A 13,175-nucleotide genomic window follows, 5' to 3' on the forward strand; every position below is an offset into this window, starting at 1 on the left:
GTGCGCAGAACACTGTACCGAGCGCTCGGGACCGTACAGTACAACGGGATTAGTAGACAGGTTCCTTGCCCGCCAGGAGCTTAGAGTCTAGAGGGGGATATCGGTTCGAAGGCCGGCTTTGGGCTGGGAGATGATGAACTCTCTCTCCCCACTACGTTACCTTAGTTCGGCCGCCCGCCCGCAAGGGAGGGGGCCGAAGTTCTGGAAACAGCTGGGCCCCAGATTCCCACCCACCGGGGGTTGAGAGACAGGAAATGACTGCAGCGGATCACATGACGAACAGATGGCCAGAATTCTTCTGACCCCTTCTCAGACTCGGCTTACCTCTCGGGAACTAGGTGTCTTCCTCCCCCCCGGCGGATTCGATCCCCCTTTCTCCCTCATCCTCCTCCCTCCGCTACCTCTCCAGAGGCGCGAATCCGCCCCAAACCGGGGCCCTCACCCGGCTTCCCGACCGAGCCGCCTTGGTTCCTCTCCCAGAACCCAGGCGTCCCGGCCCCCTAACCGCGGGCGCTGCCCGTGGTTCGGCCCCATCCCCGGCCCCCGTGAGTCAGTCGGGCCTTGCGGTGGGACGGGCCCTCCCCTTGGCTGCCTCCGGACGGAGGGCTGGGTGGTGAGATCAGCGCTTGGGGTATAAAACCACCGTCAGCCTGGATGGGAGTGAAATCGGAGACCTCCAAGAAGACGGGGAGAAGGCACCTGGAAACCTCAAGCCTTCCGCCCCCCGGACCTCAGACCTCTCCCGGAATTCCCGACGGATCCCGGGCCTGACCGCGGGTGAGTGATGGATACTGTGGCCCCGGGGAACTGGCCGGACGCAACCTCTCCGTCCTGATGGAAGCCAGATGGTCTTAGGGACGACCTGAGGGACGTCTTTAGGGATGACCTGTGAGAAGCAGCGTGGCCTAGCGGATAGAGCACGGGCCTGGGAGTCAGGAGGACCCGGGTTCCAATCCCGGCCCCGCCGCTGGTCGGCTGTGTGACCGCAGGCGAGGCACTTCACTCCTCTGGCGCTCATTTACCTCGTCCGTAAAGCGGGGATAAGAGCCTGGACCCCGCGTGGGATGGACCGTGTCCAACCTGGGTAGCTTATACCTACCCCAGTGCTTAGAACAGTGCCTGGCACATAGAGTGTAACAAATACCATCATCTTCACCCACTACGGTGGAGAGGGTCGGGGTTTGAGGGTTGGCATCCCTGCCTCGAAAACACAACCTCGATCGATCCGGCTACTCCTTCCCCCTCCCCGAGCCGACCTCTCTATTTTAGTCTCGTTGACCTCGTCCCCTGCCTTGTCACCGTGTTTTCCCCTCTCTTCCTCTCCCATCTTCTCACTTCCCCTCTGAGCCTCAGTTTCCTCATCTGGAAAATGGGAATTCTCCCTCCCGCTTACCGTGAGCCCCGTGAGGGTCAGGGACTGTGTCCGACCCGACTCTCTTGGCCCGTGCCCCGGTCTCGCCCGTCTCGCCGCCGACCCCTGGCCCGCGTCCCGCCCCCGGCCTGGATGGCCCTCCCTCCTCAAATCCGACAGACGACGACTCTCCCCGGTTTCGAAGCCTCATTGAAGGCCCACCTCCTCCAAGAGGCCTTCCCAGACTAAGCCCCACTTTTCCCGCAGCTCCCACTCCCTTCTGCGTCACCCCCGGCTTGCTCCCTTTGCCCTTCCCTCCACGCCCGCCAGCCTCACAGCGCTTAGGTACATATCTGTCATTCTGTTAATTTGTACCGGTGTCTGTCTCCCCCCTCCTAGACTGTGAGTCCCCTGTGGGCAGGGAATGTCACTGTTTGTTGTTGCATTGAACTCTCCCAAGCCCAAAGTACAGCGCTCTGCACACCGTAAGCGCTTAATAAATACGATTGAACGAATGAATGAACCCCAGCACTTAGTTTAGGGCCTGGCACGTAGTAAGCACTAGTGAGCAGAGAAGGAGCGTGGTCTAGTGGAAAGAGCCTGGGCCCAGGAGTCAGAGGATCCGTGTTCTAATCCCGGCTCCGCCGCTTATCCGGGGTGCGGGTTGGGGTGAGTCACTTGGCTTCCTCCGTGCCTCAGTTTCCTCGTCTGTGAATGGGGGATTAAGACCGTGAGCCCCACGCGGGACGGGACGTGCGTCCAACCTGATTAGCTGGAACCTACCCCAGCGCTCGATACAGTGCCTGGCTCACAGTGAGCGCTTAGCGAAGACCATTTCCCAAAAAGCACTCAACGGATACGACTGTTAACGTCGCGACTGTTTCCGTGGCAGGAACATTTGCTTTTCGGGTGGTTTTTTTTTTTAACCTGCCCTCTTCTCCCTTTGCAGGCACCATGCTCCTCTCCACCTGCCTGCTCTCCCTGCTGACGGCCAGGGCCCTCTCCCTGCAGGGAACGATAGACGACGAAGAGGAGACGACGGCGTCCCCGTCGCCCCGGCCCGTCCCCTGTGACTACGACAGCTGCCGTCATCTGCAGCTGCCCTGCAAGGAGCTGCAACGGCGCAGCCGGCAGCCCTGCCTCTGCCCGGGCCTCTCCAGCCAGAACCAGCCCCCGGACCCTCCCCGGCTGGGGGAGGTCCAGATCTGGGCCGAGGAGGGGCGGGCCGTCTTGCACTGGTGCGCCCCGGCTTCCCCGGTCCGGGAGTATCGGCTGCAGTTCTGGGAGGACGGCGGGGACCCCAGGAGGGGCCCCGCTCTCAACAACAGCCTCCGCCAAGCCCCGCTCTATCCGCTGCGGCCCGGGGCCTCCTACCTGGTGTGCGTCGTGGCTCTGAACGACGCGGGGGAGAGCCCCACCGTAGAGGGGGACGGGGAGGGCTTTCGGGGGAAGGGAGAGGCTGAGCTCTTCGGGCCCTGCCGGCGGATCTCCGTGCCCCCCCGGCCCCAGACCTACGTCCACGTCGCGGTCGGAATCGGGGTGGGGTTGGCCTCGGTGAGCTGCTTGGCTCTGCTCTGGCACTTCTGCCTCCGGGATCGCTGGGGCTGTCCCCGCCGTGGCCGCCCCCGCCGCCATCGCCCCCGTCCCGCTTCCGGGGACGCTCGGGGGCTCTAGGGGACCGAATCGGGAGCCGGCGTTGGCGGGACGGCTGCCGCTCTCTCCGACTTCGGGGCCCCGCGGTGGGCTTCTGAGGAGAACTGGCGCCGCCCTAAACTTACGTGTGTGTGTGTCTGTGTCCGCGCATCTGTGTCTCTCTCTCCCCAAGAAATCAGCCTGGATCAGAGGGAAGGACTTAACTCTTTTAAGAGCAAAGTAAGCTCCCTTGTGCGAGAGGGACCGTGCGTGAATTCACTTATTTTACATTCATCCAGTCAAGCAGTGGTATTTACTGAGCTCCTCCTGGGTGCGGAGCACTGTACTAAGGGTTGGGGAGAGCGATGATAATAAGGTATTGGTTAAGCGCGTACTATGTGCCAGGCACCGTACTAAGCGCCGACAGCACGATGCCACAGTCTCGATAGACCCGATCGGTGCGTACAAGGAACTCGCAGACTGCTCAGCGCTTACTGCCGTGCTCGGCCCCAAGCAAGGCCGTCTACTTGGTCCTACAGCTGACCCTTCCAGGACCTTCCTGTGAGCCGGAGAGAGATGTCGCAATGACCTCGCTCTTCGTTTCTGGAGCGTTTATAGCTGCGCTCGCATTCCACAGCCCGCGAGTGGGTGGACTGGGCTAGTTTTCCTAGATGGAGACCGTGTGTCAAGGGAGCCGGATGCCAAGAAACCCATCCCTTCTGCTTGCCGCGCCTGTTCTCCTTGAGCAATAAACGTGAGCTGGAATCTGAGCTCGGGCTGTGTCCACGTTGATGGGAGCGGGGAGTCGGAAAACGGGGGTTGGGGGGGATGGTCAGAGTTGGGAAAAACGAGAGCACCTCCGTCACGTAAAAACTCCTCGTAAACGATAGGATCTCCTCCCCTCTTTTCAGGAGGATGGGACCAGCCTTCCACCTGATTAAATCGGGGCCAAATAAGCAGGGAGAGGGAAGGAACATCTGGGATGTTTTTAATGGTATTTGTCACATGGTTACCATGGGCCAAGCACCGTTCTAAGCCCTGGGACTGATGGAAGCTAATATTCAGTTGTATTTACTGAGCGCTGTGTGCAGAGCACTGTACTAAGCGCTTGGAAGAGTACAACAGAACATTAAACGGACACAATCCCTGCCCACAACGAGCTTGCGGTCCAGTCTAAGCTAATTGAGTGGGACGCAGTCCATGTCCCTCACGGGGCTCACAGTCTGCATCCCCATTTTCAGTTGAGGTAACTGAGGCGCCCAGAACGAAGTGACGTGGCCACGCGGCAGGCAGGTGGCAGAGCCGGGATTTGAACATAATAACGGTGTTTCAGTGCTCACTATGTGCCGGACGCCATACGAAGCTCTGGGGTGGATACGAGCAGTTCGAGTCGGACTCGATCCTTGTCCCACACAGCCGCACGTGAGGCTCCCTGTCTCGCTCCCCATTTTACCGACGAAGTCACTGAAGCCCAGAGAATGATGATGATGATGTTGGTATTTGTTAAGCGCTTACTAGGTGCAGAGCACTGTTCTAAGCGCCGGGGTAGACACAGGGGAATCAGCTTGTCCCACGTGGGGCTCCCAGTCTTCATCCCCATTTTACAGACGAGGTAACTGAGGCACCGAGAAGCGAAGTGACTTCCCCGAGGTCACCCGGCAGACGAGTGGCAGGGCGGGGGATTAGAACCCATGACTTTCTGACTCCCAGGCCCGTGGTGCTCCATCCACTCCAACGCCGTAGCAGCTTGGGTAGGGACTGTCTCTCTCTGTTGCCCAAGTGTACTTTTCCAAGTGCTTAGTCCGGGGCTCTGCATGCAGTAATAATGACGGTATTTGTTCAGCGCTTACTATGTGCCAAGCACCGTTCTAAGCACTGGGGGAGATACAAGGTGATGAGGTTGTCCCCCGTAGGGCTCCCAGTCTTCATCCCCATTTTCCAGATGAGGTCACTGAGGCTCAGGGAAGCGAAGTGGCTTCCCCAAGGTCACACAGCCGACAGGCGGCGGTGATTAGAACCCACCACCTCTGACCTCTGCCTCCGAAGCCCGGGCTCTTTCCACTTGGAGCCACGCCGCTTCTCCGGTAAGCGCTCAACAAATACGAGTGATTGGTAAATACGATTTGCCGATAAATACGATCGACCGACTGAATGAATAAGCGGTCACTAAATACGGTTGAATGAATGAATGATCGCTCGATAAATACGAATGAAAGAATGAATGAATAAGCGGTCAATAAATACGATTGAATGAATGAATAATCGCTCGATGAATGATTGAATGAGTGAATGAATGAATGAGTGAATGAATGAACGAAGGAATGAATGAATGAATGAATAAGCAGTCAATAAATACGATCGAACGAATGAATAATCGCTCGATCAATATGAATGCAAGAATGAATGAGCGAGGGAATGAATGAGTGAATGAACGGTCAATAAATACGATCGAACGAATGAATAATCGCTCGATCAATATGAATGCAAGAATGAATGAGTGAGGGAATGAATGAGTGAATGAATGAATGAACGGTCAATACATACGATCGAACGAATGAATAATCGCTTGATCAATATGAATGAATGAATGAACGGTCAATACATACGATCGAACGAATGAATAATCGCTTGATCCGAATGAATGAATGAATGCATGCATGCATGCATGAATGAAGTGCAGCATCCGGGTCCTTCCGACTCCTAAGTGGTGCCCTAACGACGAAGGCCGCCCGGCCTCTTGGGCCGGGATTGAGACGTGAGGGGCGGGGCGCGACGGCGGGAAGAAGGAGGCGCCGGGGGTTTGCGGGGCGGGGCGGCCCCGGTCCGGCGGCCTCCTCAGCGGGCGAGGGCGGGAACGGTTGCTTAGGAACCCGAGGCCCCGCCCCTGCCCTCCCGCGGCCTCGCGCCCCGGCGCCTGCGCGGTGAGGCGGCGTCGTGGCGGGACGGCGGCCCGTGTCCCTCGCCGGCAGCCGTCGACGCCCGCCCGCCCCTCCCGCCCCTCCCGCCCCGCCCTCCCTCCCTCACGTGACCCGGCAGCGCCCCGCCCCCCGCCGTTTCCGCTCTGGTCCGGCCGCCCCCTCCCCCCCTCCCCCCCCCCCCCCCCCGCCGGAGCCCCGCCGGCCGGGTGAGGCCCGGGCCGGGAGGGACGGGAGGGAGGGGGCGCGGCCCCGGTCCCCCCGGCTCCCCCCGGTTCCCCGGGCGGTGAGGACCGGGCTGTGACCCCCCCCCCCGCCCCTCCCTCCCCGCCCTGTCCGGCAGGTGGTGGCGGAGCCATGGCGGACCGCACGGCCCTGGACAGTCTCATCGAGATGGGCTTCCCGAGGGCGCGCGCGTAAGGGAATCGCCCCTCCCCCGGCCCCCCTCCCCCACGAGAACCCCCCAGGCCCCTCCCCCCAAGAGATTCCCCCCCACTCAGCCCCCCCAACCAGGAGACCCCTCCCCCAGAGATTCTCCCCCCCACTCAGGTCCCCCCCGGGCCCCTCCCCCCCAAGAGATTCCCCCCCACTCAGCCCCCCCAACCAGGAGAGCCCCCCCCAGGCCCCTCCCCCGACAAGAGATCTCCCCCCCCCTCAGCCCCCCCAACCAGGAGACCCCCCCCCAAGAGATTCTCCCCCCACTCAGGTCCCCCCCCCCACCAGGAGAGTCCCCCCCCGGCCCCTCCCCCCCGGGAGATTCCCCCCCACTCAGCCCCCTCCCCCGAGATTCCCCCCCATGCTCAGTCCCCTCCCCCCAGGGAGATCCCTCCCTCCTTCCCTCCCCCCACCTCCCCCTGTAACCTCTCCCCCCCTTCCCACCCCCCTCCACCAATCACTTCACCAGTCATAGACATTGAGCACTCCTTACGCACAGAGCACTGTACTAAACACTTGGGAGAGCACCCTACAACAGAGGCCGGGGGACACACCCCCCCCCCCCCGTCCCCGTCCCCGTCCCCCTAACGAGGGTGCTAAGGTGTAGGGGGGGAGAGGGGAATTAGCATCGCCCTCCCATTCTCCCCTCCCGCCCCCGGGGAAGAGGGGTGATTCCTGGCGGGAGGGAGAAGGGGTGGCTCTTCAGCTCCTTTGCTCCTAGGGAGAAGGCTCTGACGCTGACGGGAAACCAGGGCATCGAATCTGCCATGGACTGGTGAGAGGGGAAGACCGAGAGATGGAAGGGAGATGGGGGTGGGGGAGCCGGAGGGAGCGTCCAGCAGGGGTATTCACTGAGCGCTCGCTATGCGCGGACCACTGTGCCAGGCGCTCGGGAGGGCACGGTACGAGGGAGCGAGCGGTCACGTTCCCCGCCCCCGACCGGCTCTCGATCTAGAGGAGGATCTTTCGGGAAGAGCGGCTCTTCTGCGGGCCGCCTCCCTCCGCCCCTCCTCGTTCCCTCGGTCGTATTTTCCGAGCGCTCGCCGTGCGCCGACGGCGACGGCCGGACCCGCCCGCCCTGCCCGCCGCGGGCCGACCGCCCCTCTCGCCACCAGGCTGATGGAGCACGAGGACGACGGCGACGCGGACGAGGCCCCGTCTCCCCCGTCGGGCCGCCCTTCGGGACCCGGCTCTCCGAGCGGAGGGAGTGACCGCCCGGAAGGTCGGAGCTGAAGGGAAGCGGGCCGGGGAGGCGGCCGTGGGGGCCGCGGAGGAGCCGGAGCCGTGATGGGGATTCCCTCTTTCTAGCACCCGGCGGGGCCGAGGGAGAGGAGAAGCCACCGCTCAGCGAGGAAGAGAAGAGAGAACAGACCAAGAGGTACCGTAGCGAAAACCTCTGCCTTCCCAGGGGCTCCGACCGCCCGCTCCGGCCCGGAAGCCCCTCGGGGGGCGGGGCACGTTTCTCTTTATTATGCTCCTGGACTCTCCGGAGCGTTGAGTGCCGCGCTCTGCCCGCGGTCGCCGTGGTGACAGTCACGGTACCCGTTAACGGTAGGCGCTCGGCCGATACGATCGAATGAAGGAAGGGACTCTCCCTTTCATTCATTCATTCATTCAATAGTATTTATTGAGCGCTTACTATGTGCAGAGCACTGTACTAAGCGCTTGGGATGAACAAGTCGGCAACAGATAGAGGCGGCCCCCGCCGTTTGACGGGCTTACGGTCCGATCGGGGGAGACGGACAGACGAGAACAAGAATCTAACCCAAGCCCGGCCCAGAGCCTCGGCTCGTCAGATGCGCTTCTAACGTCTAGCTCCCGCTCTAGACCGTAAGCTCCTTATGGGCAGGGAACCGGCTCCCTTTGGGACCGTCCTCTCCCAAGCGCTTAGTACGGTCCTCTGCCCGCGCTCGGCGCTCGGTAAATGCCAGCGGTCAAACAGCTTAGAGAAACTTCGTCGGTTTCTCCGAGATCTTGGATGCCGCCAGAGATCCGTCTCTCCGGCCGAGGACCCTCCGGGCTGCCGTGGCCAGGACTGTACTTTCCCAGCGCTTAGTACGGTGCTGTGCACCCAGTAAGCGCTCAATAAATACGACCGCACGAGTGCTGTAAGCAGTTGCCGTGGCTCCAGGCGCGCCTTAGACTCTGAGGCACGAGGGGCCTGAAACTCGGCTCCTCTGATCACAGTCGCCTGCTGCTTTCTGTTTTTCTTCTGGGTGTGTTTGCCTCGCACGCTGCTTTGTCCTTCTTACATCTTTCCTTTTACGTCGGTCGCCGGTCCTCTCGTCCCCCTCAGATTCTTGACCGTGAGCCTCTTGAGGGGCAGGAACCGGGTCAAATTCCCACCTCTGGGTACTTTCCCAGCGCTCAGCAGAGTGCTGTGCACACAGTAAGCACTTAAACACCATTAAGCACCATAGCGTAGTTGGAAGGAGCCCGGGCCTTGGAATCGGAGGATCCTGCGGCTTACGTGCTGTGTGACCCTGGGCCAGGCTCCTAACTTCTCTGTACCTCGATGACCTCATCGCTAAAAAGGGGATAAAATAACCGTTCTCCCTCCCTCCCGGGTAAGACTGTGAGCCCGATGAGTTCACAGTAATGAATGATGTTGGTATTTGTTAGGCGCTTACTAGGTGCTGTCCTAGGCGCTTGGGTGGATTCAAGCAAATCGAGTTGGACACGGTCCCCGTCCCGTGTGGGGCTCACAGTCTCAATCTCCGTATTGCAGACGAGGTAACCGAGGCCCGGAGAAGTGAAGTGACTCGCCTAGGGTCACGCGGCAGACAAGTGGTAGAGCTGGGATTAGAACCCACGCCCATCCGACCCCCAGGCCTGAGCTCCATCCGCTCCGTCACGCTGTATCCACCTGACGAGCTCGTATCGACCTACCTCACGACCCGACCGCCTCGTATCTGCCCTAGCGAGAGGTTTTTTTTATAAAAAAAAAACCCAACAACCCGCCTTCGGTTTCGTCACCGCCGTTCCCCCTGCCGCTGCAGAATGCTGGAACTGGTGGCCCAGAAGCAGCGGGAGCGGGGAGAGAGGGAGCAGCGAGAAGCGGTGGAGCGGGAACGCCAGCGCAGGAGACAGGGGCAGGAGCTGTCGGCCGCACGCCAGCGGCTGCAGGAGGATGAGATGCGCCGGGCGGCCGAGGAACGGAGGAGGGAACGGGCCGAGGAGACGGCGGCCAGGTCAGGGGGCCCCCCGGGCCTCGGCCGGGCGTGGGGAGGGGCCGGAGGCGAGACCGGGGGGCGGGGGCCCGGCCGTCCCCCGTCCCTCGCCGCCCGTCGGACCCACCCCCCCCCCCCCCAACTCCTGCTCTGCGTTCCAGGCAGCGGGTGCGGGAGAAGATTGAGAGGGACAAAATGGAGCGGGCCAAGAAGGTGGGTGCCCGGGGCCGGGGGCGGGGAGCGGCTTCCCGGCGGGGCCGGCGGCCGGAGAGCGCGCCCCGAGGACCTCCGGGAAGTGGCGAGCGAAGGGGCGGAAGCCGTAGGCCGTCCTTTCCCCATCTCTGCCCTCCCGGCCCAGTTTGGCGGCGCCGGACCTCAAGCCTCGTCCCCTGCGACCGAGCCAGGCCCGGTCCCCTCCTCTCCCAGCCAGGAGCCACCCACCAAGCGGGAGTACGACCAGTGTCGCATTCAGGTACCGCCGTCGGCCGTCCTCTTCCCCGCCGGGACCCCCCGCCCGCTCCCGGGATCTCCCCAACCTGCCCCTGGACGGGGAGGCCCGGCGGGCGGGAGCCGAGACTCTCCTCCGCCCCTCGTCCGCCGCGTGACCTCGGACGACTCGCTTCTCTTCCCCCGGGCTCGTGGATCGATCAAGAAGCGGCGCGGCCCGAGGGAGGGGGCCCGGGCCTCTGGGGGTCGGAGGGACCCGGGTTCTGATCCCGTAACTGCCTCGGTTCCCTCATCTGTCAAACGGGGATCGAGAGGGTGAGCCCCACGTGGGGCGGGGACCGGGTCCGACCCGATCGACTCGTATCCGCCCCGGCGCTTAGTGGCGTGCCCGGCACGTAGGAGGCGCTCAACGGATACCCCGGTTATTATCACCGTTGGGGTCATCCTCCTCCGGTTCCCCGTCCGGGTCTGGCGCGCTCCCGGCCCTCAGCCCCGCGTCTGGCCGACCTCTGGGTGGTTCCCCCCACCCTCCCGGTGTCTCTCGCCGCCCAGGTGAGGCTGCCGGACGGGAGCTCCCTGACGCAGACGTTCCGGGCCCGCGAGCAGCTGGCGGCGGTGAGGCTGTACGTGGAGCTGCATCGCGGGGAAGAGCCCGGGGGCGGGCAGGACCCCGTGCAGCTGCTGAGCGGCTTCCCCCGCCGGGCCTTCTCGGAGGCCGACATGGAGAGACCTCTACAGGAACTGGGTAGGGCGGGCGGAGCGGGAGCGCGGGCCGGCCCTTCCCCGTCGTCGTTAGCAGAGAGGGACCTCCGCTGGGGCCTGGGGGGGGGGCGGAGCGAGAGACGGGGTGGGCGGGCTCGCGGGTGGGTCAGGAAGCGGGCCGGCCCAGCGGGGCGAGCCCGGGCCCGGGGGTCGGCGGGACGCGGGTCCCGATCCCGGCTCCGCCGCTCTTCGGCTGCTGGGCGACCTCGGACGAGCCACTGGGGCGGGCGCCTCGGTTACCTCGTCCGTAACACGGGGATGAGAGCCTGAGTCCCACGTGGGACGGGGACTGGGTCTGACCTGATTAACTCGTATCTATCCCCAGCGCTTCCTACGGTGCCTGGCACGTAGTAAACGCCCAACAGATGCCGCCATTACTACTGTCCATCAATCCATCGAGCGTGTTTATCGAACGTGCTTACTGTGTGCAGAGCACCGTAGAAGCGCTTGGGAGAGTACAGTACAGCGGAGCGGGTGGACACATTCCCAACCCCATAAGGAGCTTGTTGTGGGCAGGGGATGTGAGTGTACTCTCCCAAGCGCTCGGTACGATGCTCTGCACACAGCCAGCGCTCAATAAATAGGACCGAAATGAAGGAGTTTCCAGGCTAGAAGATGAGATGCTGAAGGGGCAGGGACCAAGCCTTCTTCTCCTCTCTCTCTCTCTCTCTCTGTCACTTGCAGGTTTGGTGCCTTCTGCTGTCCTCATTGTGGCTAAGAAATGCAACAGCTGAAGAGCACCTTCCTTCCCCACCCCCCATCCCTTTCCTCTCCCCCTAGATCCGCCCCCCCCTTCCCTGACAGAGCACTGACCACCCAAAACATAATAAACAGATCCCCTGAATCCCGCCTGTCCCCGAGTCGTCCCTCCAGGGCCGCGGGGCGGTGGGACGGGACGGGGACGGAGCGCTGGCACGGCGGAGGCGAGACAGGTGCCACCGGCGTGGCAGGCTGGCGGGGGGGGGGACGACACTCTGCTGCATTCGTCATCTTGGACCAGAGTCCTGCAGCTGGTCTCGCTGCTGGGGGGTCGGGGAGGTTTGTGTGTATTTATAATTATATGATGATATGGTAATATTCTGTTTTGTGACCTTGGCAAGCCACTTCACTTCTCGGTGCCTCAGTTCCCTCATCTGTAAATTGGGGGTGAAGACCGTGAGCCCCACGCAGGACAACTTGATTCCCTTGTATCTACCCCAGTGCTTAAAACACAGTAAGTACTTAACAGATTCTGTAATTATCATTATTATTCCATATAATATCCAGAGAAGCAGCGTGGCTCAGTGGAAAGAGCCCCGGCTTGGGAGTCGGAGGGCGTGGGTTCGAATCCCGGCTCTGCCACTCGGCAGCTGGGTGACTGTGGGCAAGTCACTTCACTTCTCTGGGCCTCAGTTCCCTCATCTGGAAAATGGGGATGAAGACTGGGAGCCTCACGTGGGACGACCTGATGACCCTGTATCTCCCCCAGCGCTTAGAACAGTGCTCTGCACATAGTAAGTGCTTAACAAATACAGTTGTTATTATTATAACATATGTGTGTGTATATATATACACACACAAAGGCATTTAAGTGCCTAACAAATGCCTTAATCATCATTATTTATATGTAACATATATGATTATATATATATAAAATGGCATTCATTAAGCACTTACTACATGTCAGGCACTGTTCTAAGCTCTGGGGTACATACGAGGTAATTGGGTCGGACACAGTCCCCGTCCCACATCGTCATCACAATAATGTTACTTGTCAAACGCTTACTGTATGCCAAGCACATTTCGAAGCCCCTGGGTAGCTACAAGTCAATCGGGTCGGACCCGGTGATCCTTCTCCTCCCGAGGTCCGTTGCAGAGGAGGGCCGGCCCGGTGCCGGGCCGATGCCCAGACTCATTCATTCAATAGTATTTATTGAGCGCTTACTATGTGCAGAGCACTGTACTAAGCGCTTGGAATGAACAAGTCGGCAACAGAGACGGTCCCTGCCGTTCGACGGCCTTACGGTCCGATCGGGGGAGACGGACAGACGAGAACGATGGCGATAAATAGAGTCGAGGGGAAGAACGTCTCGTAAGAACAGTGGCAACTAAGTAGAATCGAGGCGATGTACATTTCATTAACAAAATAAATAGGGTAATGAAAATATATACAGTCGAGCGGACGAGTACGGTGCCGAGGGGAGGGGAAGGGAGAGGGGGAGGAGCGGAGGGAGATGGGGGGAAAAGAGCGTTAAGCTGCGGAGAGGTGGGGGGGTGGGTAGAGGGAGCAGAGGGAGAAGGGGAGCTCAGTCTGGGAAGGCCTCTCGGAGGAGGTGAGTTTTAAGTAGGGTTTTGAAGAGGGGAAGAGAATCAGTTTGGCGCAGGTGAGGAGGGAGGGCGTCCCGGGACCGCGGGAGGACGTGGCCCGGGGGTCATCGGCGGGCTGGGCGAGACGGGGGGACGGCGAGGAGATGGGCGGCGGAG

At 61.5% G+C, this 13,175-nt stretch overlaps 2 protein-coding genes across 3 annotated transcripts; both read left to right on the forward strand.

The window, feature by feature from the left end:
* Window positions 1–694: 694 nt before the first annotated feature.
* LRRN4CL (LRRN4 C-terminal like) lies at window positions 695–3,753 on the forward strand. The gene is made up of 2 exons (XM_001513478.4): window positions 695–777; window positions 2,301–3,753. Exon 2 carries the CDS (start codon window positions 2,306–2,308, stop codon window positions 3,023–3,025), a length of 720 nt encoding a protein of 239 aa, XP_001513528.3. The 5' UTR covers window positions 695–777; window positions 2,301–2,305; the 3' UTR covers window positions 3,026–3,753.
* Window positions 3,754–6,094: 2,341 nt separating this feature from the next.
* Window positions 6,095–11,556, forward strand: UBXN1 (UBX domain protein 1). 2 transcript variants are annotated; one of them, XM_029060382.1, is made up of 10 exons: window positions 6,095–6,107; window positions 6,242–6,314; window positions 7,040–7,108; window positions 7,449–7,555; window positions 7,642–7,711; window positions 9,333–9,524; window positions 9,665–9,716; window positions 9,862–9,975; window positions 10,503–10,695; window positions 11,397–11,556. In XM_029060382.1, exons 2-10 carry the CDS (start codon window positions 6,256–6,258, stop codon window positions 11,444–11,446), a joined length of 906 nt encoding a protein of 301 aa, XP_028916215.1. In that variant the 5' UTR covers window positions 6,095–6,107; window positions 6,242–6,255; the 3' UTR covers window positions 11,447–11,556. The 2 variants fall into 2 exon arrangements, with proteins under 2 accessions (XP_028916215.1, XP_028916216.1); XM_029060383.1 differs by having other exon boundaries at window positions 7,055–7,108.
* Window positions 11,557–13,175: the final 1,619 nt, after the last annotated feature.

Source organism: Ornithorhynchus anatinus, chromosome 3 (genome assembly GCF_004115215.2).
Source record: "Ornithorhynchus anatinus isolate Pmale09 chromosome 3, mOrnAna1.pri.v4, whole genome shotgun sequence".
Lineage (NCBI taxonomy): Eukaryota > Metazoa > Chordata > Mammalia > Monotremata > Ornithorhynchidae > Ornithorhynchus > Ornithorhynchus anatinus.